We start from the raw sequence: 27641 nt of genomic DNA, 5'->3' as shown, positions 1-27641 counted from the left end.
TGGAATTCCAATATGCAGAATTTGAACATTAAGTATAGTGGCAAGCTAAATATTTCTAACTCTCTCTACAATGCTGTCACTTTCAGAGTTTGCTTAAAACAATTACATTCAGCCACAACAAATCCAATTCCACATGTCAGAGTTAAAGTAACATACTATGATAACTTTCCTTTTTTCTTAAGCACAGAAGCACCCTTCAAGAACCTAGCAAGCTGACCCAAAACCTTGATTTAATGCAGACTTGCATGACAGGACATACAAGAAATTTTAAAAAGCTTGTTAGAGATTCTTAACATTAAGCCGTCCCCGTTAAGTTAGAAGATACAAATGCTAAATAGCACAACTCAGTTGACGCCCATGGTATTGCGATACCCCTCGTACCAAGTTGTTTTCGTGTAAAACAACAAGGACTACAAGTCACCAAAACCGGGAAGTCGAACTAGGAGTAGAATGTTCATATCCCGAGACTAGACAGCAGCAGCTGCTTCCTCCGATACTTTCAGAGGCTACAAATAGGTTAAAATTGTCCAGTTTCGTTTCCAGCAAGATCGCCAAGGGCGCCTAGGCTCAAACCCTTTGGGACGAGGCAGAAGCAAGCTCAGGCAGCAGCCTGGTCGGAGACCGAGAATTCAGGCCGGCCCAGAGCACAGCGGACAAGTACCTCAACCCCTTCCGGGTGACCCTGAAGAGTCGAGGGCCGGGGAGAAGCCAGCGGCTGCCGGGCTCCAAGCAGCGAGCGCAGCCCCGCGGGACGGGCCTGCAAGGGACGAGCCGGGAGGGGAGCCCGTGGGCACAGGGACAACGCTGCGCTCGGCCGCGCTCCCTGACCTCGGGGCCCAGGCGGGCAGGGCCCGGGAGCGCGGAGTCCGCCCGCAGGGCCAGGTTTCGACACCGTCCAGCCACCGTGAATGCAGCGTGCGGGCACCGCCGATTTCCTCTCCCGGGAGAAGCTCCCCCCCCCCCAACAGGCCAAGGGCCGCCGCCTCCCCCAGCCCTCAGGGCCCAGCCAGGCCTGGCGCCGCCCCGGGAAAAAACCCCAGACCCCACCTCAGGCCTCGGCCTCCCGGCAGAGAGCGACCGCAGCCACCCGCCCCCACCCGGCTCAGGCCCCAGCCCGACGAGACGCCCTCACCCCGGGGCCGGGGCCCGCCCGCCGCCTGCGGGCCTCCCCTGCCCTCGTGCCCGGGGCAAGGGTCCGGCTCCCACCGACAGCAGCGCCCTGCCCAGCCAGGTCCCCGCTTACCCGGACTGGCCGGCCGGCCCCGGCGCGAGCGAGCGAGCGAGCGGAGAAGGCTCCGTGCGGCCCCGCAGCAGCCGCGGCCGCCGCCTGCCCGACAGGAGGATGGAGGAGTCAGCGCCGCCCCCCCCCCCACTGCGCACGCGCGCCGCCGGCCGCCCCGATCCCGCCGGCCAATGGCGGCGCCGCCCTCTTACATAACGCAGGGAAGGGAGCGGGGCCTCCACAGGAACAGGGGGGCGGCGCCGCAGAACCTCCCCCGGTGCCCGGATGCTGCAGCCTCCCGCCCTCAGGAGGAGCCGGGGCCGTCCGCCTCTGCCAGTCCCGCCCATTGGCTCACCGTGGGCGTGGGGAGAAATCCCCTCGCTGCCAGTCCCCGCCCGCTGACGGACGGACGGGCCGGGCCGCAGGGCGCCCCGCCTGGGTGTGCGGGGCGTGGGCCTGACAATCCCGCCCCTCTGGGCTTTCACTGAGAAAATGGGGGCGTCGGGGCCTGGCCTCCCGTCAGGCGCTTGAGGGAGTGAGGGGAGAGCCCAGTGCCGGTCACGTGGGGACGGAGTCGGGGGTAGGTTCCCCGGCCCTAAACGTTCAACCACCTACTAACCCCTCCCCCGCCCCCCCCCCAACAAAATCCGGGACCCAAGGAAGGGACTTCCTGGGAACCCCCCTAACTCGAGCCCCTGTTCCCGCCTCTCATGCGCTACCGTGGCCTCCGTCCCCTTTGTCAGCTGTCCACGTGCAGATTGTTGAGCTCCAACCACCCTTAGCAGCGCTTTAAATAGAGGCCACTTCGTTGCCCAATCAAGACAGACTGGCTGCATCCACAGTAAGGATTTGAGGGAAATCTCCGCAGCTCCACTAGTGCTGGTTTGAAAGGCACTGGTGCCGTGGTCTGTTGTGCACTGCCGGTAAACTGAGAGCGGCGCACAGAGCGATCCCTGAAAGCGCAAAGACATGGGGACTCGAGGATTAAGCTACCCCTTTCACATCGTGCCTGTCTCACTAATAGCGCCTCCCAAACCAGCAAGGCAACTGCAAATGAAACCAGAGTTGCCTGAACGCTGGACACTGACAAAGCAGAAGAGCCATAAATGATAGTGCTCAGACTCCAGTATGGATTAGGGCTCCACTGTGCTAGCACTGTGCAAACACACATAAACGCTCGTGAGGGCATCCTGTGCCAAAACCATTCAAAATTATGCACATGGTATTTTAAAATTCTGCAAGTTTTATTTGTCAAATAAATGTGCAGGCTGGGAACCACGGCCAGTGGGAGCTACGGGGGTGGTGTATGCGGGTGGAGGCAGTGCACACTGTGCAGAGCTGCCTGGCTGTGCCTCCGCCCAGAGCCAAAACATGTTGCCGCTTCCTGGAGCTGCCTGAGGTAAGCCCTGCCTGGAGCCTGCTCCCTGCATCTCCTCCCACACCCCAACCCCCTGCCCCAGCCTGGACTCCCCTCCTGCACCCAAACTCCGTCCCAGAGCCTGCACCCCTGCGCCAGCCCCAAGCCCCTTCCCACACCCAAACTCCGTCCCAGAGCCTGCACCCTGCACTCCAACCCTGAGCCCAGAGTCCCCTCCCACACCCTGAACCCTTCATTTCTGGCTACACCTTGGAACCTGCACTCTCAGCCCAGAGCCCGTACCCCTCCCACACCCCAGCCTCCTGCCCCAGTCTGGAGCCCCTTCCCACACTCCGAACCCCTTGGCTCCACTGCCCAGCCTAGAGCCCCCTCCTGCACCCCAAACCCCTCATCCCTGGCCCCACCCTGGAACCTGCACCCCCAGCCCAGAACCTGTACCCTCTCTTGTTCCCCAACCCCTGCACCCTGAACCCCTCATTTCTGGCTCTATCCTGGAGCCCTCACCCCCTCCCATACCCCAACACCTTGCCCCAACCCAGTGAAAATGAGCGAAAAGAGTAAGGGTGGGGGAGAACGAGCGACGGGGGTAGGGTAGGGCAGGCCAGGGGCTTGGAGAAGGGACAGGGCGGGTGGTGAGGGTGTTCAGTTTTGTGTGATTAGAAAGTTGGCAGCCGTAAGCCATGCAAATATTGGGCTTGATGTAGAAATTACTGGGGATAGTTCTATGGCTGGCATTATGCAGGGGGTCATGCTAGATGATCATAATGGTCCTTTCTGAGCTGAAAGCTTATGAACATTTCAGTGTATGTTCTTGTAGCTGCTAGTTTTAATGGGGCTTCTCAAGTGTTACAGGCTCAGCAGTTGTAGGGGAGCCTTGTGGCATACTTCTCATACTTAACAAGGGTTTAAGTAGAACTGAGGCCTGGATGCAACAATGTCCCTGATGGCAGAACATAAGGTATGTCATCAGCAAAAGGCATCTCCAGTCTAACACGCTTGGTTTTGACTGATTACTTTCGTCAAAAGTGGCAACACCAAAACACTATACCATGGCAACAGTCCAAACATTATGTAACTATCGCGGGTGTACTCATTACTTAGTGTCTAGGCACTGAACATCATAACTGGAGATTTCAACCCCTCTCTTCAGGTTCTGCTGCTGTTGGGTTTTACTTAAATAGGGCTCTATAGGAGCTCACCTTTGCACAGCAGTTCATGAACTTGGAGCCCCCAAGTCCCATTATGTTAGTATCTCTGACTATGCTAACAGGGTGGGGTTCTCAGTAAGCAGAAAGTGATCATGAAGCAAGTGTTTTACTGACTTATCACTGGAGGTGGCTTATTGCCCCACCCAGAGGTGTGGGAGTGGCTATCTATGGAAATGATCAAAGCAGTGGACTGAACTATCCTAAAGTAATTAACCCTAAGATCAACCAAGCCTAGAGCAAGTTTCATATGACTGAGCTGCGTGGATTTCTTAGCTAATAAAACTAAACCCCAGCAAGGAAAAGGGGTGGTAGTGAGTTTTTGGCTCTCTGGACTTCGTTTCAGAGCAGATTGGGAAAGGCACCTGCTCATCTGGGGTAGTGGGGATGATTATGTAACAACAGTAAAGAATTACGAAGTCCCAATCAGTTGTGGGGCTAGTTGCACTCTGTTCCTTTTCTAGGCACTCAGCTCAGGTGCCAGGCCTTTTGCCCTTATTGTAAGATTTCACCCTGAGTCTCTTCCACTCTTGGATCAGGTGCTGGTATGCTGCCCCTCTACACCAACTGTCTGTCATTCTGCAGGGACAATAAGATTTCAGGCACCTGTTTCTTTGCTTTAGGAACTGGTGCCCAGTGAGACTCACAACCAGCCTTCTTAAAGGTTGTAGTTAGCAGTTAGAACAAAGCATTAGAGAGCTTTAAAACAGACTGTGTACACACACAAAATCTCATCTAACCTTGCGCTTCACGGCAAACTACATTAGTCTTTCCTCTAAATTACTGGAACAGAACTCAACTAATTTAGTGTCCTAGCAAAAGCTCAGTGTGACACAGATAGGTATATCACCCCATGTCTGACCATCTTAATATTTCATTGAAGGGCGGGTGTCATATGGGGTCTCTGCCAAAAGATAAGAACTAGCTCATCATCATGGTGGTTGAGATGCTTGTATGGGAAACAATTTAAGTTATGTAGGATATTCTGCTGGAAGTGAAATCTGTCACCTGAGGGCTGACCCAATCAATGTGAGAACAGACATCTGTTGACTGAGCCAGTTTGTTGACAGTCTGGGCCAGATGCAGACTTCAGCATTTATAAAGACAAAAGAACCCCACTAAGCCGCTGAATAGGGGACTCCTGGTTGAAGGACAATAGTCCCTCTCTGTAAAAGGTTGAGGTAGCCATCCGTAACAGAAGAGTGACTCTTCTGGTGAGGATTGTCTCATGAATGGTGGATCCCAGCTTCCTAGAGTGGACAAGTGCTGTTTAGAACTGATTTAGGTGAGATACTTATTGACAAATTACTCTTCTGCTTAAGACGGTATAGGCTACAGCTTTATTTTACCTGGAAACTTATATTTCCAAATTATTTTACTTGTCTTTATTTTGAATTTCTATCTCAAGCTCTGCTAAACTTTAATTTGGTTTTACTATGTATATTTCTGAATGCCTTGTGCTAAGTAGTGGTAAACTCAGTTAACACTACCAAAGTAATTTCCCCTCCCTTGTTATTCACTCCTTCTTGTCAGCTGTTGAGAATAGGCCACTTCCACCTTAATTGAATTGGCTCGTTAGTACTGACCCCCCACTTGGTAAGGCAACTCCCATCTTTTCATGTGCTATAATATATATTCTTACTGTATTTTTCACTCCATGTATCTGATGAAGTGGGTTTTAGCCCATGAAAGCTTATGCCCAAATAAATGTGTTAGTCTCTAAGGTGCTACAAGGACTTCTCATTATTTTTGCTGATACAGACTAATACCGCTACAACTCTGAAACTTGAGATGGAACTGGGGCTGCACTGCTTCTGAGGAGACAGCAGATTGGTGCATATGGTAGGTATGCAGAAGATAGCAGCTTGGGTACGTGAGTGACAGAGTGGGTTAAGTAAATTGGTAGCCTACAGAGGGAATGAGTGGGGCTTGTGTTGCCAGCAGCTAGAGAGCTTTTTCTGGGTGGGGTAGATGAGCCTTTCTCTTTGTGTGAGCAGGTAGTAGCAATTCACCCCTGACACCTTTGGTAGCCCCAAAAGTCTCACCCAGTTCCTGAGTGTCTGTGAGACCCTCAGGGTTTGACTACACTGCAATGGAAGGTGACACTGTAGCATAGGTAGGTACAGCTAGTCCAGGTACAATCTAGCAAGCAGGAGTAACAATAGTAGTGTAGGTTTCAGAGTAGCAGCCGTGTTAGTCTGTATTCGCAAAAGGAAAAGGAGGACTTGTGGCACCTTAGACTAACAAATGCATCTGATGAAGTGAGCTGTAGCTCACGAAAGCTTATGCTCAAATAAATTTGTTAGTCTCTAAGGTGCCACAAGTCCTCCTTTTCCTTTTGCGAATAGTAGTGTAGATATAGAAGCATGGACTAACAATTAGAGTCCCCTTAGGGCTCATACTCTGGTTGGGCTTCAGCAGAGGCTAGCATGTGGCCATTCTACTCAGCAGCTGGAAGATGCAATTCCCAACATGGCTAGAAATACATGCGCTAGCTGTCTTTGAACTAGCGCCTAAAAATAGCAGTATGGTCATGTGTCACAATTAGCCTGAGTTGCTGTGACTAGGTACCCAAGGGGGTTGGGTGGGATTGTATTCTGGCAGTGAGCCTGAGCCACTGGCCATGCTGCTGTGGCCACACTGCTATTTTTAGCATGCTAGTTCAAGCAAACTGTCAGAGTACAGTCCTGCCCGACTTACCATCTCATGGTAGCTTGGGCTAACTGCCTGTGTGCAGCTGTGGCCACCCAGCTAATTTTAGGTGCCATCTTGAGGGGAGCTAGGGCATGTATGTCTATCTGCACTGGCAGTAATGTCTCCCAGCTGCTGCATAAACATGCCACAGTGCAGCCCAGGCTTTGGGGTGCACCTCTGAGCACAGCAGTGTAGACACCTTCACAAGGTATGTCTACACTAGGTGCAATTGTAGCACAGATAAGCAAGCCGTGATAGCTCTAATCTAGCTATCACTGTAGCAAGGGTACTAGTAGCAGTGAAGCTGTGGCAGCATAGGCTTCAGTGCAGGCTAGCTGCCTGAGTAAATTACCCAGGGTGCATTCTAGCTAGATTAAAGCTAGCACAGCTACACCTACTTGTTCTGCAATTACACCCCTGATTTCATTGTAAACATACCCTAAGGGTAAGCTATTAGGGCCTCATTCTTTCCTTAGTCACCCATTCTAGGTGGGCAGGCTCTGCTACCCAGTCAGACGCCGATGGAGAAATAGCATTCCATTATATGGTATATGTAGAAACACCATGGCAATGACAGATGAGATAAAATATTAATTAGAGCACCCCCACGCCTGTCAGTCACTTTCTTCTAACATTTTGTCTAGAAAACCACACCTTTTATCCTACACTAAAGTCTAGTGTAGACAAAGCAACGTATACTTTAGTAGGTAGTGAAGTGGGTGAGTTAAAGCCTAAATTCCCCTCTAGATTATTTTCCCAATTGATTTGGCTCATAATTGTTCAACTTTATGAAACTGTCCCTCTTAAAGCACCAGGTCCATAGATTCCTGGTTTGGACTCTAGTGTGCACACAGCAAATATGCTAGTTAGAATGCAATAACACACTCCAACACCGCTTTTCACCTTGTCTACATAAGACCTAACTCTGAATGAGGAACATTAATAAAATAAGGAATGCTGTTATCTTTAGTTACTGTGTCTCGCTCTCCTATTCTGCATTGAGCACCTGCTTAGGACTTTCCTATCCCCTCCTTCTTGCTACCAATGGAAAGAAACGGTACACAACCTTAGAATGGGTGGATGTCCTGCTTCTGAGATGAAGAGCTGACCTCGGACGTTAAATGTAAGTGGACAGAACTTGGTCCACTGCATCAGTTTATCCAAGAAATGTATAGAGCAACACACTTTTCACACAGTTGAAATAAAATTGTAGGCAAGAGATGTCAGTGATCAATGTTATCCATAAATATCTGTGGAAATATACATAAAGGTCCTTCTCATCCCAGTTTTAGAACACCTGAAATAATAGGCTGTATTACCAAGAAGTATTTATAGGGGGGGCAATCCTGTGATACTATGGATTAAATCTTCATTGATACAAATGGGCACAATTCCGTTGACTTCAGAAGAAGCACAGACACTTAGGCCTTGTCTACCTTACAAAATTAAGTTGACTTAAGTTACACTGTTGTATAGCCTCTACAGTAATTAAACTGCTGTTGCATATCCACACCACGCTCCTTGTGTTGCCACTGTGTGTCCACAGTAGCAGCGCTTGCATCAATGCAGAGAGAAGGGCACCATGGGTAGCAATCCTACTGTGCACCTTACCACCATCTAAAAAAAGAACAGGAGTACTTGTGGCACCTTAGAGACTAACACGTTTATTAGAGCATAAGCTTTCATGGGCTACAGCCTACTTCATTGGATGCATAGAATGGAACATATAGTAAGATATATATAAAGTTGGAAGTTACCATACAAACTGTGAGAGGCTAGTTAGTTAAGATGAGCTATTATCAGCAGGAGAAAAAAACTTTTGTAGTGATAATCAAGATGGCCCATTTAGACAGTTGACAAGAAGGTGTAACTTAAGGAAATAGATTCAATATGTGTAATGACCTGGCCACTCCTAGTCATCATTCAAACCCATGTTAATGGTATCTAGTTTGCATATTAATTCAAGCTCAGCAGTTTCTCATTGGAGTCTGTTTTTAAAGCTTTTCTGTTGCAAAATTGCCACCCTTAAAACTTTTACTGAGTGGCCAGAGAGGTTGAAGTGTTCTCCTACCGGTTTTTGAATGTTATGATTCCTGATGTCAGATTTGTGTCCATTTATTCTTTTGCGTAGAGACTGTCCGGTTTGGCCAATGTACATGGCAGAGGGGCATTGCTGGCACATGATGGCATATATCACATTGGTAGATGTGCAGGTGAACGAGCACCTGATGGCGTGGTGTGGCGATGGCTAATGTGATTAGGTCCTATGATGGTGTCACTTGAATAAATATGTGGACAGAGTTGGCATCAGGCTTTGTTGCAAGGATAGGTTCCTGGGTTAGTGTTTTTGTTGTGTGGTGTGTGGTTGCTGGTGAGTATTTGCTTCGGGTTGGGGGCTGTCTGTAAGCGAGGACTGGTCTGTCTCCCAAGATTTGTGAGATGAGGGATCATTTTTCAGGATAGATTGTAAATCTTTGATGATGCGCTGTTCCATTCTATGCATCCGATGAAGTGGGCTATAGCCCACGAAAGCTTATGCTCTAATAAACATGTTAGTCTCTAAGGTGCCACAAGTACTCCTGTTCTTTTTGCGGATACAGACTAACACGGCTGCTACTCTGAAACTTACTACTATCTAGCGGGGTGTGTTTTGGGAAAGGTTTGCAATGTCACAGGGGTGGCTGGGAACATGTGTTCAGGATCCTATAATGCCTTTTTCTCCATCCCATCATTCCATGGACAGTCTGTTATGTTTTGCACCACTTTTCAGAAGCCCCACTAGCCTGCAGGCCCACCATCTCTGTGAGAAGCATGGAGCCAACATGACTCTTCAGTACTGCAACAAACACAATGCACCTGATCCTGTAATATTTCATGAGCTGTGAGTCTGCTGATGATGCCTTGGTGATTGTCTTGCTGTGCGCTATGGAAAGAAACAATTCAGGATTGTTGCTAGCATTCATAGAGGAGCTGCACATGATGGATGGCTGGTTCTGGGCCTGAGAAACAAGCACTGAGTGATGGGATCGCATCATTATGCGGGTATGGGATGATGAGCAGTGGCTGCAGAACTTTCGGATGTGCAAGGCCACATTCCTAGCACTGTGTGTGGAACTTGCCCCAGCCCTCTGGCACAGTGACAACAAAACGAGAGCTGCACACACAGTGGAGAAAAGAGTGGTGATTGCTTTGTGGAAGCTGGCAACACTAGATTACTACTGATCAGTCGGGAATCAGTTTGGAGTTGGTAAATCAACCGTTGTGATGCAAGTGTGCAGGGCCATTAATTGCATCCTCTTATGCAGGACTCTGATTCTGGGCAATGTGCGGGAAATAGTGGATGGTTTTGCAGCAATGGGTTTTCCAAAACTGAGGTGGGTGATAGATGGGACACATCTGTATCTTGGCATTAGACCACCTTGTCACAGAGTACATTAACAGAAATGGTTACTTTTCTATGGTGTTGCAAGTGCTGGTGGATCACTGGAGTCATTTCACTGACATCAATGTGGGCTGGTCAGGGAAGATGCGTGATGTACACATCTTTAGGAACACAAGTCTGTACGGAAAGCTGCAAGCAGGGACTTTCTCTCCAGACCAAAGGATTACCATTGGGAATGTTTGAAATGCCAATAGTGATCCTGGGAGGCCCTGCCTACTCCTTACTTCTGTGGCTCATGAAGCTGTACTAAGGCCATCTCAACAGCAAAAAGGAGCACTTCAACAACAGGCTCAGCAAATGCAGAATGACAGTTGAATGTGTCTTTGGACATTTGAAGGGCCTCTGGCACTGTCTACTCAAGAGATTAGACCTCAGTGAAGAAAATATTCCCATGGTCATAGTTTCTTGCTGTCTGCTTGATAATATCTGTGAGTGTGAAGCCAAGTGGGAGAAGTTTCTGCAGAAGTGGAGCATGGAGGTGGATCGTCTGTCTGATTTTGAGCAGCCAGATATGGGTTATAAGAAGGGCTCAGCAAGGACCTATTCAGCTCATGGAGACTTTGAAGGAGCATTTTAACAATGAGCCACAGTAATGTGTGGTTTCAGAGTAGCAGCCGTGTTGGTCTGTATTCGCAAAAAGAAAATGAGGACTTGTGGCACCTTAGAGACTAACAAATTTATTTGAGCATAAGCTTTCGTGAGCTACAGCTCAGTGAATGCATCCGATGAAGTGAGCTGTAGCTTGTGAAAGCTTATGCTCAAATAAATTTGTTAGTCTCTAAGGTGCCACAAGTACTCCTTTTCTTTTTACTGTAACGTATTGCTGTAGAGTGCTGTACCAGGCATAGTTTTTTGCACTGTGCTATGAACCTCGTAATGAGCGTTTATGCACTAATATAACAATGCAAATGCAACTGTTGCTGTTTTTAGTATCTTTGAATGTTGGGCGCAGCCACCATATGTTGGAGATGAATAAAGATTGATTCATATTTCAAAAATAGATTTTTATTCCACACCCATGCAAATATTACTATTCAAAGCTGAAATACTTTTACCTGACTGTATGAAGTTTATCTTTAAAGGGGAAGGAACAGGGGGCTTATTCCTTCACCCGCTTCTTTCCCTGGTCCTTCTCGCTTGAACAGAGAGCAACAATACTTAAAGTCCAAAGGTGGAAACAATTCAATGTTTATTGGGGAGAACTTCCAGCAAGCATGATTCCAGTTTCCTTCCTTAGTGTCCCCCTTCCCGGCTCTGACACCACAGAGCCTTATCTATGTTCCTGTTCCCATTCCACCCCCTTAGCAAAACATGGTTCCCATTTCCCCCCTTTATTTCCTGATTGACTGCAGACTATATAGCAAAAGATGAGTTCTGCTTAGCTATACCTTAACCAATCAAATGCATATACCAATGTAGTTTCTTACAGCTGGGCATATGTGTGTCTGTGATTGTGTGTACTCTCTCGCAAGGTGGAGTGGCTGGGATACTGCTGCATGCCCAGAAGATATGCGGAATGTGTATGGGGAGAGTTTGGGAGGTCCTGAAATGCAGTTCTCTATGGGCTGCAGGGGGAGGTGAGCCCATGTATTCAGTCTGATGTTCAATCAGGGACCGCAGCATGTCTGTTTGCTCCCTAAGCAGCACTATAATCTCTTGCTGCCCTTTTTTCCTGTCCTCACTATCCTTCTGCATTTTCTCATTGATCATGACCCTCCAAGCCCTCTGTTCACAATCCAAAGTGCCAGAGGCTTGCAGGACATCCTGGAACATGTCTTCCCTTGTCCTCCTCTTTCTCCTCTTTATCTGGCTGAGACGCTTCTCCGGTGTGGATGGAGAGACCCTCAAGGTCACTTTCGCATCTGCTAAAGAAACAATGGACAGAGGTACTTTTGAGAGTGCATTCACTCCCCTGGATCCGCACAAGTTACAAGCACAATATTCTTTCTTCCCCTTGGGATTCATACAGCATGGTGGCAGTCCCAGCTATGGTGAGTCTGCCCGGCGGGAAGAGACAATTCGGGACAATTCGGGGGTAGCACTCTGGCATCAGTACAAGCAGATAGGGCAGTGGAACTGGATACTGGCACCATTCTCCACAGGTGGTGCTGATTTTTGCTGATATCTCACTCCTGAGGATAACCGAGGCTGAAAGGGAACAACTCCTGCACACGTCCGGTTATAGACTGGCTCCAGATGCTGCTAGCCTGTGTGCTGCAATGGTGCCTGCTGAAATAATTGCTGACTGGCATGGGAAAGTGTCCTACTACAGGGGAAGAAGTAAGGCAACCTTCTCCAGAAACCTCTGGCAGATGATTGCAGACTACCTCCAGGAAAGTTTCTTAGAGATCTCTATGGAGGAGTCACAGGACATCCCAACTCACCTAAACAAAGTGTTCTGCTGGGCCTACTTTGCCTAGTTGAACAGGGGAATGAGAAGTGGATAGCAACTGTGCCTCTACAGTTATTTTACTACCTCTTCTAGCCTGACCTTTTAAAAAAAAAACTGTGTCCCTGCTATATTGAAACAAACTGAGTGCTTATTAGGGGCTGATGCTGAACTACTGGGAGTGGCTTGACTTCGCAGGAGTCAAAAACAGGTCCTGGCTCACCACACCACTGGATCCCCCATTCACCTATTCCCTATACACTGCCTCATTCTGCACCACATCCTCCAGGTTCACTGCAGTGCCTTGTGACTCCATCTCCCCCGATTTAGAGTTGCCAACCCTCGAGGATTGTCCTGGAGTCTCCAGGAATTAAAGATTAATCTTTAATTGACAATGATGGCATGACAACGAAACCTCCAGGAATACATCCAACTAAAATTGGCAACCCTACCCTTGACGTATCCATGGAGTGCTTGGCAGTGGAGATGAGGTCACCGCCAAGGATGCCATGCAGCTCCTTGTAGAAGCAGCATGTTTGTGGCTCTGCACCAGAGTGACTGTTTACCTCCCTTGCCTTCTGGTATGCCTGCCTCAGCTCCTTGGTTTTTCACGTGGCACTGCTGCATGTCCATGTTGTAGCCCTTTTCCACCATGCCTTGAGCAATTTGGCCATAGATATTGAAGTATGACTGATTGCACAGCCTCCTTTTCCCACAGATCCAGGAGATTCACCTGGTGTACTCCAGGCAGAAGCGTGTTTGTGACATGGTCAGTTGGGCAGTTGCTATGTTCGTTCTCCATGCTGAGCAAATAAAATAGAATTTCAGAAATTCCCAGGGCTTTAAAAGGGGAGGGGTATACAGCTGTGTACCTGGCCACTGGACAGCAGAGTTCAAAAAGGTGACCAGACTGGTCATGGTGGAGTGTTGTTGGACACTTCCTGGAGGCCACTAAAACTGACGTAAGCAATGCAGTGTTTACACTGACACAGAGTCATCCTAACTATGTTGACCTAAGCGCTATGCCTCTTGCTGATGTGGATTTATTCAGTTGGCGGAGCAGGTGAGTTACAGCGGTGGGAGGAACATTATAGTGTAGACACCTACATAATTAGGTCAACATAAGTTGCCTTACATAGTCCTAACTCTGTAGTGTAGACCAGGCCTCAGAGTGATGGTGAAATCTGGTCTGATATATTTATCTTTCTAAGGATGAGTAACTCACTTAACTGGTCCAACCAATTAAATGGAAATATTGGGAGAACTTCCTCCTACCTTTGTGCATGACTTCTCCCAGAAGGCCTGCACATGTGCCTCTTAACATTCCCATTGAAAAATTGTTCACCTACTTCCGGATCTCTGTAATGAATGCAAAGCCAGGTCCAGTGTTCCTTATCTATGTAACTTGTCACAGTTCACTGCTGATCTTTGGATTTCCCTGCCACTCATGTTCATGGCCTGCTAGTTCCTGTGTTCGTGGTGGAGCTTGATCCCTTTGCATTTAAAGCTATAAGACTCTATTCATTTCTAGTGCAACACCACTGGAGTTACTGTGGGGTGAATTAACCCCATGAATTAACTCTGTGAATTACATAGAGTGTAATTTCTAATTCCTGCTGTCAGTAGACAGACTACAACTAAATTAAGTGTCTATGCAGTATTTCTGAGGACTTTATTTTCAAGAGAAATTTGGTATCTTGTGACTGGTTGCTAATCTCAGAGGAGATGTTATGGCTATTGGGGATATTTTAACCCCATTACATTCATAAAGTAAAATGTGTCTGTTTACATGATGGTTCGCTTCCAGCCTCAAATCTGATCAACTTTCATTTACTTAACCTTTATGTCTGGAACCATGTCATTCAAATTATGTTTGCTTATTGTCATCACTAGTCCCTTAATGAAATGCAACAGATTGACAAAGTAAATGTATATTTAGGTACATTGATGTGTATGCTGTGAGTTCAGTTGACCTCTTGCATGTTTGATCTATGTACACTTTTTTGTTACTGCTCAGTTACTTGTAGAACAAGTAAGTTTTAAAGTCGTGAAAACGTGACCCTCATTTCCAGTACTGAAGTCAATAGAATTGTGAGTAATAGAGGAACTATGTTCTGCGCTGAGTCTGGAGTAGAATCAGCATCTGAAATAACTCCACCTAAAACCCTTTTCTGATGAAATTGAGCTGTATACATGTTGAATATCATAAAAGGGGGAGGAGTCTGGGGCCTGAGCTTGCAAAATATGGGTCCACTGGCTTTGGCAGGAGTTGAGTATTCATCTCCTCACAGGAGGTATTCAGCTTATAGGAATGGACCCTTATTTATTACTTTTGTAGGGGTACAGTGCTCTCTTCCATTAACTTGTGTCTCCATATAGTCTTTCTCGCTGGCCTACATAATTGAAGCAACCTTCCTGTTAACATACTGTGCTTCCAATTTATCCATCTTCTTAAAGTGTTCTGTTCATATTCTCATGGGCACACCCCACTCTACATGTTTTGTTCTGTCTTCACTTCTAAACTATAAACCCTTCAGGGCAGAGGCTGTCTGGCACCTGTCTGTGTGTACAAAACACTGTACATTTCTGACCCTAATTGGGCAAGTAATAGTAATTGTCTGACAGAAACCTGCTCCAATCCTAGCTTGTTCAGTCTGCTTTCCCATTGCTAACCAAGATCGGAGGTGGGGGATGGCCACTCATGTCTGAGCACTGCAGCATGTGTCCACAACTTGCAATCAATGAAACCCAAATCTGTGACTACCGGAGGTACCTCTCAGCTACAACATGCTATGCAATGTCTAAAGAGGATTGCTTGGATGTGCAATCAGTATTAATCCTATGGGGGGATTTCTCTAGAGTCTAGGGATATCCCTTGACTTTAGTGGGGCTAGGATTGCACTCCAGCTCTTGTGAGAAACACTGGGACCCATCATGTTGACTTTGATTCATTCAGAAAAGCATAATGTCTTGCTTTTCTTGGATATTAATGAGCATTGGTCACAACTGAGTTCCTCCTGCTTTTTTACTGATCACTGCTGGACAGAAAACAGGCCAATAGCAAAACTCAATGTTTTGGTTTTTTTTTATACTGGGGGCTAGTTTGGTATTGCAGCAGTGCTGTATCTGCTTTACCTTTCTCTCCCCCACCACATACTTGTATGGGGCTCTTCTCCTAGGATATCTTATCAATATGTGACAAACAAATTTTTCTGTTTGACTTCCTATCATATTTCACAATACTAATTAAAGCAGAAAATCCTCCCAATTAATCCTTTGTACCATTATTGATTTTATATGTAACACTTAGTAGCTTATCTTGTTCTGTTCATAACTAGTCGCACTGTTAGACACTTCGGTTGTCCTTTGATTGTAACTGACTTTTGTGCTTGATTTTTTTTTTTTCTGTGATTCAAAAATAAAGTATTAAACATTGAAGTGAACTCAGGCTCAGGTGCAGTTATTCACTTCCTTACGCCGCCTGGTGGATCTTAGCTGTAAAACGCACAATTTGGACTTCAGAGTAGCAGCCGTGTTAGTCTGTATTCGCAAAAAGAAAAGGAGTACTTGTGGCACCTTAGAGACTAACAAATTTATTAGAGCATAAGCTTTCGTGAGCTACAGCTCACTTCATCGGATGCAAATGCATCCGATGAAGTGAGCTGTAGCTCACGAAAGCTTATGCTCTAATAAATTTGTTAGTCTCTAAGGTGCCACAAGTACTCCTTTTCTTTTTACAATTTGGACTGTGATTGTAATTGTGTGACTAGCCTTGCGTTGATATCTAGTGAAATCTCATAACACATATCACATGCCCTAAAATTATGATGCCTTAAGACTCCTTTAAGTTATCGGATGCGAAGCCAATTTGTGGCAGCCTCATCAGCAAAGTGCAGAGCTCTCAGACCATCATCAAACCTGGTCAGAGGGCAACCGTCAGTGATGTGAGACTCTGTCTGTCTTTGGTCGCAGCAGTACCTGGGATCCTCCCACTGGCTCTAGGTGTAAAGGCTGGCTGCTCATTGACGCTGGTCCATTCAAAATCGGTTCAGAAGGGCCCATAAGCAGCAGGGCAAATCAAAGCTGGGTACATGCATGGTCAAGTCAGTTATAGGAGAATGGTTTCTGACATCAGCTGCAGACCATTCTTCACTCCACATCAATGTCACAGAAACCTGGGCAGGGCAAGTGATGTGAGACAAACAGAGCCGGACTGGAGCACAGTATTCCATGGCATTGCTCTCCATGAAGTGCCAACCAATTGCTTAGAAGATTGTTATGCAGCCTCACCTTAGCTGCAGCTTTCCTCAGGTGGTTGAGCTACGAGAGTGCTGTCTGAGGTTATTCTGAAGTAGACTAGGTGGGATTTGTTTCAAGAAATGTCCATTGGAAGAGATTCTGTTCTTGGGCTGCTCTGCCATTGGAAAGATGAAACACACTTGAAACGCACTGTCTTGGTCACACTTGGTTGTAAATGCCACTGACTTCAGTGTTTGGCTATCTTAATCAAGTCAGTGTTTAGGGTGTCTTCAGGTTTTGGGAATGATCATGCTTGGATGCATAGGCAAATGTCATCATGTCACATGTAAGATTGTAGGTCTAGGTAAGAAGAAACTCATTTGTATGCAGTTGAAAAGCATTGGTGCCAGCAATGGATCAGCTTGTGAGTACCTGGTTCATATCAGGGAAACTGATGATCCAACCAGTGGACTCGATTTAGTCCTTTCTAGGACTAAATCCTGGTTATTTGCCAGCTGACATTTCTGGTGCAATTCCACCCTCCAAGTTCAATCTAACAGGCTGGCCCTGGGAATGCTGTGGCTCAGTGTTGAGGGAATATCTGCAGATAAACACAGCATTATCAGTAACTTTAAGTACAAGCACACAGATAGGGATACTCATTTAACTACATAATGACAGGTTTCAGAGTAGCAGCCGTGTTAGTCTGTATTCGCAAAAAGAAAAGGAGTACTTATGGCACCTTAGAGACTAACAAATTTATTTGACCATAAGCTTTCGTGAGCTACAGCTCACTTAATTGGATGCATTCAGTGGAAAATACAGTGGGGAGATTTATATACATAGAGAACATGAAACAATGGGTGTTACCATACACACTGTAACGAGAGTGATCACTTAAGGTGAGCTATTACCAGCAGGAGAGCGGGAGAGGGGGAGGAGGAGGGGGAGGGAAACCTTTTGTAGTGATAAACAAGGTGGGCCATTTCCAGCAGTTGACAAGAACATCTGAGGAATAAATTGGGGGAATAAACATGGGGAAATAGTTTTACTTTCTGTAATGACCCATCCACTCCCAGTCTCTATTCAAGCCTAAGTTAACTGTATCCAGTTTGCAAATTAATTCCAATTCAGCAGTCTCTCGTTGGAGTCTGTTTTTTTTGTTGAAGAATTGCAACTTTTAGGTCTGTAATCGAGTGACCAAAGAGATTGAAGTGTTCTCCAACTGGTTTTTGAATGTTATAATTCTTGACGTCTGATTTGGGTTCATTTATTCTTTTACGTAGACACTGTCCAGTTTGACCAATGTACATGGCAGAAGGGCATTGCTGGCACATGATGGCATATATCACATTGGTAGTTGTGCTGGTGAACGAGCCTCTGATAGTGTGGCTGATGTGATTAGGCCCTATGATAGTGTCCCCTGAATAGATATGTGGATAGAGTTGGCAACGGGCTTTGTTGCAAGGATAGGTTCCTGGGTTAGTGGTTCTGTTGTGTGGTTGCTGGTGAGTATTTGCTTCAGATTGGGGGGCTGTCTGTAAGCAAGGACTGGCCTGTCTCCCAAGATCTGTGAGAGTGATGGGTCGTCCTTCAGGATAGGTTGTAGATCCTTGATGATGCGTTGGAGAGGTTTTAGTTGGGGGCTGAAGGTGATGGCTAGTGGCGTTCTGTTGTTTTCTTTGTTGGGCCTGTCCTGTAGTAGGTGACTTCTGGGTACTCTTCTGGCTCTGTCAATCTGTTTCTTCATTTCAGCAGGTGGGTATTGTCATTGTAAGAATCCATGATAGAGATCTTGTAGGTGTTTGTCTCTGTCTGAGGGGTTGGAGCAAATGCGGTTGTATCGTAGAGCTTGGCTGTAGACAATGGATCGTGTGGTGTGGTCTGGATGAAAGCTGGAGGCATGTAGGTAGGAATAGCAGTCAGTAGGTTTCCAGTATAGGGTGGTGTTTATGTGACCATCTCTTATTAGCACCATAGTGTCCAGGAAGTGGATCTCTTGTGTGGACTGGTCCAGGCTGAGGTTGATGGTGGGATGGAAATTGTTGAATTCATAGTGGAATTCCTCAATGGCTTCTTTTCCATGGGTCCAGATGATGAAGATGTCATCAATGTTGCGCAAGTAGAGTAGGGGCATTAGGAGATGAGAGCTGAGGAAGCATTGTTCTAAGTCAGCCATAAAAATGTTGGCATATTGTGGGGCCATGCGGGTACCCATAGCAGTGCCACTGATTTGAAGGTATACATTGTCTCCAAATGTGAAATAGTTATGGGTGAGGACAAAGTTCAGCCACCAGGTTTGCCGTGACATTATTGGGGATACCGTTCCTGACGGCTTGTAGTCCATCTTTGTGTGGAATGTAGAATGTTGGTGTAGACTGAACTTCTAAATAGAGTGCTTCCGCTGATGTGCACGGGCTGAAATTGTGGAAAAGCAGCATCACTTGCCCCATAACCTCCACAGTGCAGAACACAATGCCATCCACAGCCTCAGAAACAACTCTGACAACATAATCAAAAAGGCTGATAAAAGAGGTGCTGTCGTCATCATGAATAGATCGGAATATGAACAAGAGGCTGCTAGGCAGCTCTCCAACACCACTTTCTAGAAGCTATTACTCTCTGATCCCCCTGAGGGTTACCCAAAGAAACCACCATTTGCTCAAGAAACTCCCTGAAACACCACAGACTTCCTGGGGAAACTACAATCCATCGGTGATCTTCCTGAAAACACCATCCTGGCCACTGTAGCTCACGAAAGCTTATGCTCAAATAAATTTGTTAGTCTCTAAGGTGCCACAAGTACTCCTTTTCTTTTAACTACATAAGTAATCCTGATTGTTCAGAGTGGGCTATGCAAGACAGTGATTAGTTATTGTTGCTAATAGAGTTTAGAGGCATTTTTTAAAAAGGTGAATCTAGAAAGGAGTTCCTAAACTTAACAGAACTACATAGACTCTGAATGAAGGAGCTAATCACCCGCTCTCTGAGACAACACCTGACTCTCTGCATTTGATTCTGAATGCCTCATTACCAGATGGATGTAGGGCCAAGTCCAGTCCTCCTCATTCTTCTAACTCCAATGGAGTTATATGAGTGCCTTATTTTTGAAGGAAGCTCTCATTTTCATTGAGTTAAATGTATGTAGTTTGGATAAGCAACAACTTAAAGGGAATATACAATATTTCAAAGGATGTAATCACCAAGGATGGTTAAGTATTAGTGTGGGAAGGGGAGGTATGACTAGGAATAATGGGATAAAATTAAGAAATAGAATGTTTAAGACACAGATCATGAAAGTAGCATGACACTGAATGAATATGGTGCAGTATTCTCCAGGAAACTATGGAAGCCCACTGTGAAACTTGACTGGACAAAGCACTGGAAGTGTACAATAGTGAATAATTCCATGTGGAGTGGAGAATGGAGTAGGGCAGATGGCCAAATAACTCTCTTCCATCTCTGTTATGCTAAGGAAAGCTGGCTGCCACGTCCTGTATAAAACCTGTATGTGGGCTAGAAGTGTAACTATATTGGGCTGACTACACAGGTAAAAGGAGCAAATGACTAGATCTAGAGTGGTACGAAGTCAAACTACACACTTTGGATCTGCTTTTACCAAAATTATCATTTGGGCATCTCTGCAACTTTCTGAACCTCTAAATTTGTGGAATTAGTTCATGTCTTCATCTCAACTATAGTTTGTAAGTTGTGTTATTGTAGCCAATTAACTGACTTAAGAGCATGTCTGAAAGACATGAATCAGATTTGTCAAAGTCCCAGTATCACATGACCAAATGTGGTATCAAAGAAAAGCCTGTTTTCTAAATACATGAATTATAATGGTCACTGATTTGATGCTGTAAGTTTATGCAGAGAAGCTCTCCAATGAAGAACTTGTTAGAATTCGGGAAAAATTATTAGATATAGGCATATGCCTGTATTAAGCTTTCAATTCAAAATCCAACTTCAAAGACATCCATTTGACTCAAAGTAAGAAACTAAATTCAGCCTGCCTCTTCATTAAAACACTAACATTAAAACATTAAAAGCCTAGGTAATAGGCTTGCAACATGTTCCAAAGGACAGCAGCCTTGGGCCACATGGACAAGAGTAGTAAATTTCAGAGCAGAGGGCCCATTCAGTGGGATTATATGGCCTCCAGCCAAACATGCCTTGGGACTGTCCGCTCAAATGTCTCAGCTAATTTCAATTGCTGGGACAACACACGAGCAGAGGCTGCCCTTGAGATACATAGGATCCAAATATTGTAGAGTTTTATATTGTACCCAGAAATGAACAGGATGCCAGTGCAGTCTCCATAGAATGGGTAATGTACAAAGGGATCCCTGCTTGTTTACTGGAGATGGGATTCAGATTGGGGTCATGTCTCTTTAAGCTAATTGGCGCAACACAGTACAAGGTCCTCTGCTGACACTTGGAAGGTTTGGCCTGTTTGTTATCCTAGTTGGAAGAAGCTTTGATCTCAGTCTTCTGTTTTTGTCTGAATTGACTGATTTCTTTGGCCCCATCTATGTCAGCTGGTATTGTATAGCCTTACTAGCCAGGCTCTGGAAGCAGCTGCTATCGCTATCTTTATATTACGGGGAGCCCTTGTAGAAACTTTATTTATTATTTATGTTCTGTACATATAGTCCTGACTTAAGTTCCCCCTAAGCTGCGCAGCTGGCTCTAAAGGGCCATGCAGCCACAGGGGCCTAGAGAGGTAGGGGGTGGGCGGGGACTTGGGAGGGGAGCAAGTTGGGGCATGCAGGGCTGCCGTGAGCCTCTCCCCGCTCCCCAGGAGCTTGCTGCTGCCAGCAGGGAGAAGGCTGGGGGCGTTCTCTGACCCATGCCCTGGGGCAGCCTGTACCCCAAACTCCTCATCCCTGGCCCTAACCCCTTGCACCCCAACCCTGTGCCCCAGCCCTTGAGCCCCCTCCCACACCCTGAACACCTCATCCCAGTCCACCACAGAGCCTGCACCCCCAGCCAGAGCCCTCACCCCACTGCACCCCAATCCTCTGCCCCAGCCCTGATCCCCCTCCCACACTCCGAACCCCTCGGCCCAACCTCTGCCACACATCACCTCCATATTGGTGCACATAATAAAATTCATTCTGCACATGGATATAAAAAATTAAAGGGAACATTGGTCCTGACCTTTTTTTGTTAAAGGTGCTCCTTACCTCTTAAGTTTTCTATGGTCTCTCATAGCTCTTTTTACTAAAACAGCACTGCAGGGAGAGGGATGGGGAGATTTCAAGATTAAGCTGTTGCTTGGAACATAAAGTTAACGGTTGCCTAGTAATACTCTATTGCCTTATCCATTGTCTTCAGTTACATTATTTCTTCAGGTACTTGAATCATACAGACCAAATAAATCAGCTTGGATCTTCCTTTAAAATTGAATAGATTAATATTTGGGAGCCATGTGTTTCCCTCTGCCCCAATATATAGCACAACAAGTATTTGGGGATGGGAGGGCAGGTGTGTGGAGGAAAAATGTGCCACACACAGCTGCTCTTCCTTCTACCATTGTTGATGGTGCAGAGGTCCTGCACTGCAAATGATCTGTGGTCTGAGGAATGGGGTGGAGTTGAGGAATGGGAGCATTCTATGCAGCCTGATCACCCGGATGTATTACATATCTTTTGGCCTCGAAGGTTTGTTACTGCTTAGGTGTGCAGCAGTGACTGATTTTGAACATTATAGCCCCCCATGTCCATCAGCATATTTTAATGGCTGGAAGCTCATAACAGAGTACTGTCAATGCAGGTGAAGAGGGAGATCCAGGACTTTTCTCAGCCCTGTGTTTGGCTCTTTTGGTTCTTTTGTTGTAAGCAGAGTCTGAATGAGCTCTCCCTGACATCTAATGATGAGCTACAGAAGATTCAGGAACTGATCTCGTTTTCACCGGCACACCCACCCTGCCTAGGTGCTCAGTATGATGGGATTGTTTGCTCACATGATCGCTTTGGGCTGGTGTTGGATCCCCAGTCTCCTTGTTATTGGGGCAGGAGTAATAAAGGGTTTAGACTCAATTGAGAGTCTTCTTACATGCTGCAGAGTTGAAATCACTAATACCTAGGTCTAAGTATTAGACCTATTTTGGGACAGTGTTTCTGATGCAAGAGATGGCCCAGAGTACAGTGAGCAGTGAGGCTCCCCCACTAACAACTGAAATCACTGAGAGCTGTGTTAAGTGGTGGGCCCTGAAGACATCTTGGTGAGCGGCTAGTGGATGGGGTGGCCAGCAGCATTGGGAGTGAGTGCCCGAGCAGCGGAGTGTGTAAGGTGCCTCCTTAACCCACCTCCTTCCATCCATGGTGGGAGGTGAACTCTGCAGATGAACTTCTGAACTCTAGGGCTGCACTGACCAAGGACAGCAACTGTGAGGTGAGGTGCAGAGAGGGGATGGGCACATTAAAGGGACTTTTTGGTTGCTGGACTTAAGAACCTGAGGGGAAAAGGACACTGCCCAACTTACTTGGGAGTGGGTCTTTTGCTCATGGTTTATGTTTATGAACCTTATTTGCAGTATTTTCCCAAATTAATGCTGAATTACTTCCCTCCTCTTATTAAAAAGTTTTTTGCTACACTCAGACTGTGCTTGCGAGAGGGGAAGTATTGCCTCTTAGGGGCGCCCAGGGGGTGGTGTATAATTGTCCCAAGTCACTAGGTGGGGGCTCGAGCTGTTTTTTTGTTGTACTGTTGAAAAGGAACCCCTAGATACTGAACCCGGCCCTTGTTGCTGCCAACTTTGACTGGCAGAAGGGTTACACCCATGTCTCTTTAAATATACACTAGCATTACAGCATCCAATCAAGCTGGAGACAACAGAATGTCCAAAACCACAGTACTTCTACACATGCTGGTAAAACTACTTCTGGATGTTTTCAAGACCTCGTAGTTGAGATCAGCTGAGATCTTCCTTGTGAGATACACTCTGGAAGATTATGGTATAAGAGAACTGATACAGGCAAAGACTAGATTCTGTAGTAATATGCTTTGTGGGAATACAGTCCATGAGCTGTTGATTTCATCTTTATTTCAGGATGAGTGTATTGTGTAAGCAAATCAATAGTAAAATATCTGATGTATAAGTCTCATTCAGAATTAATTATTCTGCATTATTGCACATAAGCAAGAGCCTCTTTCAGTCCTGCCTAGGCTGTAGGGTCTTCTGCATCCCAAGACTGACTCCTAACTGACCTGTTGCTCTTCAGTTGGAAGGGGGAAAACAATAAGAAACATGGCACAAATATTTATGAAGCATAACAATTAACACTCATCAACACCAGCAACTGCCTTAGGCACAACGCCTACTCCTGGAGAGGGAAGATTACACTCCGTTCTCTCTCTGGTGGATTAAAGTCTTACTAAGATCCACATGATGCATTTTAAGTGTTGGGTGTATTAGTTTGCAGCTGCTGACACTGATATCCTCAATCTAATGAGCAGACATAGCTTGGAGAACAGCAAGAGCAGTTGCATGGCCTTCCTTTCCACACTGATCTATCATGGTGATCCATCCCTGTTCTGAAGCCAGTTCACTCACCAGGACCCTTTCAGTCCTTAGGCTTTTTTTCTGAGATTGCCAGTTAATCTTCCTTATAGTAATGTATTACTCTTGGCTTACAGATAATTAAAGAAGGGGACTTGCTCCATAGTGAAAATCAGGCATGACCTTGTTGCCACATGCTGAAGTAATGGGATAACACACAGTAAGTGGGAAGCTGGGTTTGGAATTTCTCCTGGAACTAGTGCTCCTTGGGGGGGGAGGGGGTGTTTCTCCTGGAATATTTCTTGTGGAGATAATGTACAAGCTCACAGATGAATATAGTATTAGTTTGGTGTAAGGGCTAGAAAACTTGGGCCCCAAACCTGCGAATATGTACACCCCCCATCTTTATGCGTGTGAATGATATCGCTGTGTCAGTGAGGCTACTTGTGTGCACAAAGTAAATTGTGAGTAGTTGGCGTCAGAATATGGTTCTCTGGTGCTGAAGCATGTGAGGAAATCCCAGCTGTGGATGCTTTCTCAGGATGAGTAAGAATGTCTCTCCCTTGATCTTTGTGCAGAATTCCTATACATGTTGAAAATTCCTCACCTGAAATGAGTATAATATGGCTCAGGTCAGGAGGTGAGGTGAAACCACAGAGCTGAAACATGGATAAGGTTGCTAATGGTTCTTATTGTAGCTAAGTACTTCCTAGAGGGGAAGATAGGAGTAGACAGTGTGAATAGCTGATTTTTTTTTTCTTTTCAGTTTGCTGGTAGCTTTGAAAAATTGCAGAGAAGAGGGATTGGTTTGGATTGAACTGAAACCAGAATTTTTTTGGTAAATCAGTCCTTTTCAGGTCAAATGAAACATTTTTGTTTGACCCAAAATCTAATGTTTCATTTTGTTTGGAGGCACTTAACTTATTTTAAAAACCAATAAAATAAGGGGTTAGATTCCAAAAACAGAGGAGCCCACCTTTATCCCAGTGGGTTGGAGCACAAACCTGGGGCTCCCCCATCCCAAGGGAGAAATCCCATTGTGGAGCAGGATTTGAAGTCAGGGTCCCACCTCCACACAAGTGCCCTAGCCATCAGGCTATTGTCATTCTTTCTGGCCCAATGATTATTCAGGCACTTTTGACATAGGCTTGGCAGGATTTGATTTTAAATTGGCAGATGTCAGTAACCATTGATTTCACTTGTCACTTGACACAGAAACAATTGACTGGTAACAGTGGGTAGGAGTGCAGCCTCTCTTGTGCCTGCAGGGATTGGGTGCTTGCAGCCCTGCAGGAAGCCCTGTGCAGCCCTGCTATCATGGCCCACTCACTCACCAAAGAGGGGTGGGAAGCTGGCCCTGGGCAGGCACAGTTCAGCCGTACCCGGCGGCTGGGGGCTTATTGTCCTTCCTTGCAGCCCTGGCTGGCGGACTCTGCTCATAGCCTGCCCTGCCCCTTGTGCGTAGGTATGTTTGCCCCTTGGCCACCCAGAGAGCCCTCTGCAGCTCTGCTGTCAGCACTGCCCTAATCTTAATTTCCAGTAATTGTAAAAATAAAAATATATTAATAATTGAAATGAAAAAAACAAAAAATCAAATTCTGCCATCTACTCATACAAAATGGAACAGCTTCAAGAGTAGAGATCGAGAGCCTTATGTTAGAATAGCTAATAGACTACTAATTACAGCACAAATGTGGGAGAGTTGGGTTCAAGTCCTGCTTCAGACTGGGCCAAAAGTTAAAGCCGGGGGAGAGACTGCACCACTTTCTCTGGTGGTGGTCTGAATGGTGCTCAAATTCCCTTGTGAATCTAGCCTCCAATCTAAATGTTTTGTTCTGACACACTCAAATTTTGTGATTCAATTTTGACTGAAACTACTTGCTGAAAGGCGTGAATTAGCAAAATTCTCTGGCTGATCCAAATCTGCATTTTTCAGGAAAAATTTTGTTCAAAAGCTCTCACCCAGCTCCAGGTAGGAGTTCCCAGCCCTGAAACTTACTGACAAGAGTCTTTTATTAGTAATCTCTCAAAGATAAAGGGTGAACGGCAATGTACTCAGTCCAGAACACTAAGACTTCAGACACATGATTTCTGGGGGCTCAAGGCAGAGGGTTGGGGGCTCAGGGCAAGGGGTTGGGTGCAGGAGGGGGCCCAAGGCAGGGTGTTGGGGTGCAAGAGGAGTTTGGGTGCGAGCTCCAGCCTGGCACTGCTAGGGTGACCAGATTTCCTTATTTTATAGGGATAGTCCCGATTTTTGGGTCTTTTTCTTATATAGGTTCCTAATATCCCCCATCCCGTCCCAGTTTTTCACATTTGCTATTGATCCCTGAATTGATGCCTGTACTCCACCTTGGCAGAAGGAGTAAGTGGAGTCTACAGGGGAGCCGCAGCAGTCGACTCACCGACGTGAGGACGGCCAGGTAAGTCGAACTAAAATACTTTGACTTCAGCTACGCAAATAGCGTAGCTGAAGTTGTGTATCTTAGTTCGAACACCCTCCCCAGTATAGCCCAGGCCTAAGATTATACTCAAAGAGCTTATTTTATCCCTCTGGCATGTTTTTCTAACCCTTTAATCATTCTCATGGCTCTTCTTTGAGCCCTCTCCAATATAGGCACATCCTTCTTGAATTGTGAACATCAGAATTCCATACAGAGGAAGAATAATCTCTATTCCTGCTTGAGGTTTCCCTGTTTATGCAGCTAAGTATCACATTAGAACTCCCAGTATAATGTGGTGGCGAAGAGGACATGTTCAGCTGACTACCCACTGCAGTGCCCAACAGTCACTTCTTCCCAAAATAGAGTTCTCCATCCCGTAGGTATAGCCTACATTTTGTTCCTATCACTATACATTAGCAGTAAGCTATAGTAAAGCACACTGTCGATTTGTGCCCAGCTTACCAAGCAATGCAGATTGCTCTCTATCAATAAGTGGTCCTCCTCATTATTTACCACTCTCCCAGTTTTTGTCACTTGCAAATTTTCTCATTTATTTTTGCTTTCTTCTAGGTCACTGAAAAATGTTAAATAGCATAGTGCCAAGAATTGTTTCCTGCAGGACCTCACTTGAGAAACTCCCTATTGAGTCCCTGCTAACAATTACATTTTGAGCATATTATAGGAGCATGGTGCTGTGACAGGGTGTACATAACAAAAATATGAACGTTCATCTGAGTAATATGCGGATTTGGTATGAGGTGCCAGAAGTTCTTGTTGCTGTGAGTTTGGGTTGGCTCCATCACCACCAAGTGACTCTTACTTTTCAAGATCACAAAAGCAAAGGGCCAGTTTTTCAAATGTGGGCAATTAAAACATGCATCTGCTGTGTGTGGAAGGGACCCTATCACAATTGAATAGAAATTTGCAAATGCCTATTGTACTGGAACTGCAAATGGATTTTTGTCTGGGTGCATCTTCTGTAGCACTGATTTATCCTTCATAAATCCTTCATTTATCCTTCACTCAGAAATGCTCCTCTCCAACCTTCAAACTTGCTAGTGCAGGGTGAGTAAGTTTTTTGGCCCAAGGGAAATTGGGTGGGGAAATTGCTTGCAGGGCCATGA

At 46.1% G+C, this 27641-nt stretch overlaps 1 protein-coding gene and 1 long non-coding RNA gene across 6 annotated transcripts in view; one reads left to right on the top strand and one right to left on the bottom strand.

Annotated features, from left to right (window-relative positions):
* Positions 1 to 1867, bottom strand: part of ZNF706 (zinc finger protein 706) — an 11895-nt gene extending 10028 nt beyond the window's left edge. For all 4 annotated transcript variants that reach the window (XR_006278690.1, XM_043507502.1, XM_038389969.2 and 1 more), the window contains exon 1: positions 1244 to 1867. Coding sequence is in view for 1 of the 4 variants with exons in the window: in XM_043507501.1 (XP_043363436.1) it covers positions 1244 to 1569 (326 nt within the window). In the remaining 3 variants the exon portion in view is untranslated. The remainder of the gene's footprint in view (positions 1 to 1243) is intronic.
* Positions 1866 to 27641, top strand: LOC119850966. Of its 2 annotated transcripts, XR_005291087.2 has the most exons (6): positions 1866 to 2621; positions 5567 to 5647; positions 24214 to 24296; positions 26352 to 26496; positions 26691 to 26897; positions 27088 to 27641. It is a non-coding gene; the product is annotated as an uncharacterized LOC119850966 (long non-coding RNA). The 2 variants fall into 2 exon arrangements; XR_005291086.2 differs by having other exon boundaries at positions 26352 to 26897.

This window comes from Dermochelys coriacea, chromosome 2 (genome assembly GCF_009764565.3).
Source record: "Dermochelys coriacea isolate rDerCor1 chromosome 2, rDerCor1.pri.v4, whole genome shotgun sequence".
Taxonomy (NCBI): Eukaryota; Metazoa; Chordata; order Testudines; family Dermochelyidae; genus Dermochelys; species Dermochelys coriacea.
Note: the sequence above shows the minus strand (reverse complement) of the source record. Positions and strands in the feature narration are given on the sequence as shown.